Source organism: Palaemon carinicauda, chromosome 12, assembly GCF_036898095.1.
Source record: "Palaemon carinicauda isolate YSFRI2023 chromosome 12, ASM3689809v2, whole genome shotgun sequence".
NCBI lineage: Eukaryota > Metazoa > Arthropoda > Malacostraca > Decapoda > Palaemonidae > Palaemon > Palaemon carinicauda.
In genome coordinates, this window is record NC_090736.1 from 5222286 (window position 1) to 5224785 (window position 2500).

General features: G+C 38.7%; 1 protein-coding gene across 1 annotated transcript in view; it reads left to right on the forward strand.

Annotated features, from left to right (window-relative positions):
• The window catches only part of LOC137650466 (CD109 antigen-like), an 87834-nt gene that overhangs the window by 48389 nt on the left and 36945 nt on the right, over positions 1-2500 (forward strand). Inside the window, exon 14 of the mRNA XM_068383690.1 lies at positions 2151-2333. Within this exon, the coding sequence (XP_068239791.1) occupies positions 2151-2333 (183 nt within the window). The remainder of the gene's footprint in view (positions 1-2150; positions 2334-2500) is intronic.

A 2500-nucleotide genomic window follows, 5' to 3' on the forward strand; every position in this document is an offset into this window, starting at 1 on the left:
TTTAGTCTGAAATTCTCCGTAAAAATATAGTTTATAGCCGTATTTCAGTAAATATTTATCATGACACTGTACACTGTTAAAAAAAAAAAAAAAAAAAAAAAAAAAAAAAACGTTTATTTTAGTCGGAAATTCTCCGTAAAACTGTTCTGTTCTCAGCCGTATTTCAGTAAAATACAGGCGACCGTAATTTTACCATACTTTGTTATTATATATTCGGGTTGGTGACCGTAATATCTCTCTTTTACGTCAATATCTCCTTTTTTTAAAACGGTAAAAATCCTGGAATAAATATTGCCTGACATTTACCATTTTTCTAAAGCAAATTTTTAAGTGTACCTTTTGATACTTTCAGTCCTCCAATAGGATATTTTCTTTATATAATTAATTTCTCTGTATTTTATTCATTTATTTTTCTGCATACTTTTATTCAACGCTCCATTCATTTATAGTATTTGAAGTTATTTTCAAGAGCAAAGTAACCATTTATTCATCCTGAGTCTTTGAAGGTGATAGATAATATCACTAAGTTTATATAGGAAATATTTATTTTAATATTGTTACTGTTCTTGAAATATTTAATTTTCCCTTGTTTCCTTTCCTCACTGGGCTATTTTCCCTATTGGAGCCCCTTGGGATTATAGCATCCTGCTTTTCCAACTTGGGTTGTAGCTTAGCAAGTATTATTATTATTATTATTATTATTATTACTTGCTAAGCTTCAAAGGTAGTAAAGCATGCGTTAGGATAGGAAATGAAGTGAGCGATTGGTTTCCGGTGAGACTGGGGCTGAGACAGGGATGTGTGATGTCGCTGTGGTTATTTAACTTGTATGTTGATGGAATGGTGAGAGAAGTGAATGCTTGAGTGCTTGGACAAGGATTGAAACTGGTAGACGAGAATGACCATGAATCGGAGGTTAATCAGTTGTTGTTTGCGGATGATACTGTACTGGTTGCAGACACAGAAGAGAAGCTTGGCCAATTAGTGACAGAATTTGGAAGAGAGTGTGTGAGAGAAGGAAGTTGAGAGTTAATGTGGGTAAGAGTAAGGTTATGAGATGTACGAGAAGGGAAGGTGGTGCGAGGTTGAATGCCATTATTGAATGGAGAGTTACTTGAGGTTGATCAGTTTAAGTACTTTGGGTCTGTTGTTGCAGCAAATGGTGGAGTGGAAGCAGATGTATGTCAGAGAGTGAATGAAGGATGCAAAGTGTTGGGGGCAGTTAAGGGAGTAGTAAAAAATAGAGGTTGGGCATGAATGTAAAGAGAGTTCTGTATGAGAAAGTGATTGTACCAACTGTGATTGTATGGATCGGAGTTGTGGGGAATGAAAGTGACGGAGAGACAGAAATAGAATGTGTTTGAGATGAAATGTCTAAGGAGTATGGCTGGTGTATCTCGAGTAGATAGGGTTAGGAACGAAGTGGTGAGGGTGAGAACAGGTGTAAGAAATGAGTTAGCAGCTAGAGTGGATATGAATGTGTTGAGGTGGTTTGGCCATGTTGAAAGAAGGGAAAATGGCTGTCTGCTAATGAAGAGATGATGAGAGAAGTACAAGAGAAGGCCAAGGTTTGGGTGGATGGATGGAGTGAAGAAAGCTCTGGGTGATAGGAGGATAGACGCGAGAGAGGCAAGAGAGCGTGCTAGAAATAGGAATGAATGGCAAGCGATTGTGATGACGGTAGGCCCTTGCTGCTTCCTCCTGTGCCTTGGATGAAATGCGGAGGTGGCAGCAGTAGGGGATTCAGCGTTATGAAGCTTCATCTGTGGTGGATAATGGGGGAGGGTGGGCTGTGGCACCCTAGCAGTACCAGCCGAACTCAGTTGAGTACCTTGTCAGGCTGCGAGGAACGTAGAGAGGAGAGATTCCCTTTTTTGTTTCATTTGTTTGATGTCGGCTACCCCCAAAATTGGGGGAAGTGCCTTGGTATATGTATGTATATATGCTAAGCTACAACCCTAGCTGGAAAAGCATAATGCTATAAGCCCAGGGGCTCCAACAGGGAGAATAGCCAGAGAGGAAAGGAAACATGGAAAAAATTAAAATTTTAAAGAACAGTGACATTGAAATAAATAAATATAATTATAGTTTATATATTAATATTGTTACTCTTAGAATATTACTAATTCGCAAAATTTCCAATTTCTAAGGCCGACATGTTGATCACCAAGACAAGGACCACCTCAAAGAAGACAGTAGAAGTCGGCGTTTGGGCAGCTGCCGGGTCCTATTTCGGGGTGAACTGTGGACGCGTTTCCAACTACCGACTCCAGGCACAGCATCGCGTATTCCAGTCCAGGTTGATGAAGGCGGCCCTCTCTATGGAACCAATTTAAGGTCCGTGTTGAACTGAAATAGATGCATAGGTTTATTATTATTATTATTATTATTATTATTATTATTATTATTATTATTATTATTATTATTATTATTGTTATTACTAGTTAAGCTACAACCATAGTTGGCAAAGTTCCTGCTCTCCTCTCTCTCTCTCTCTCTC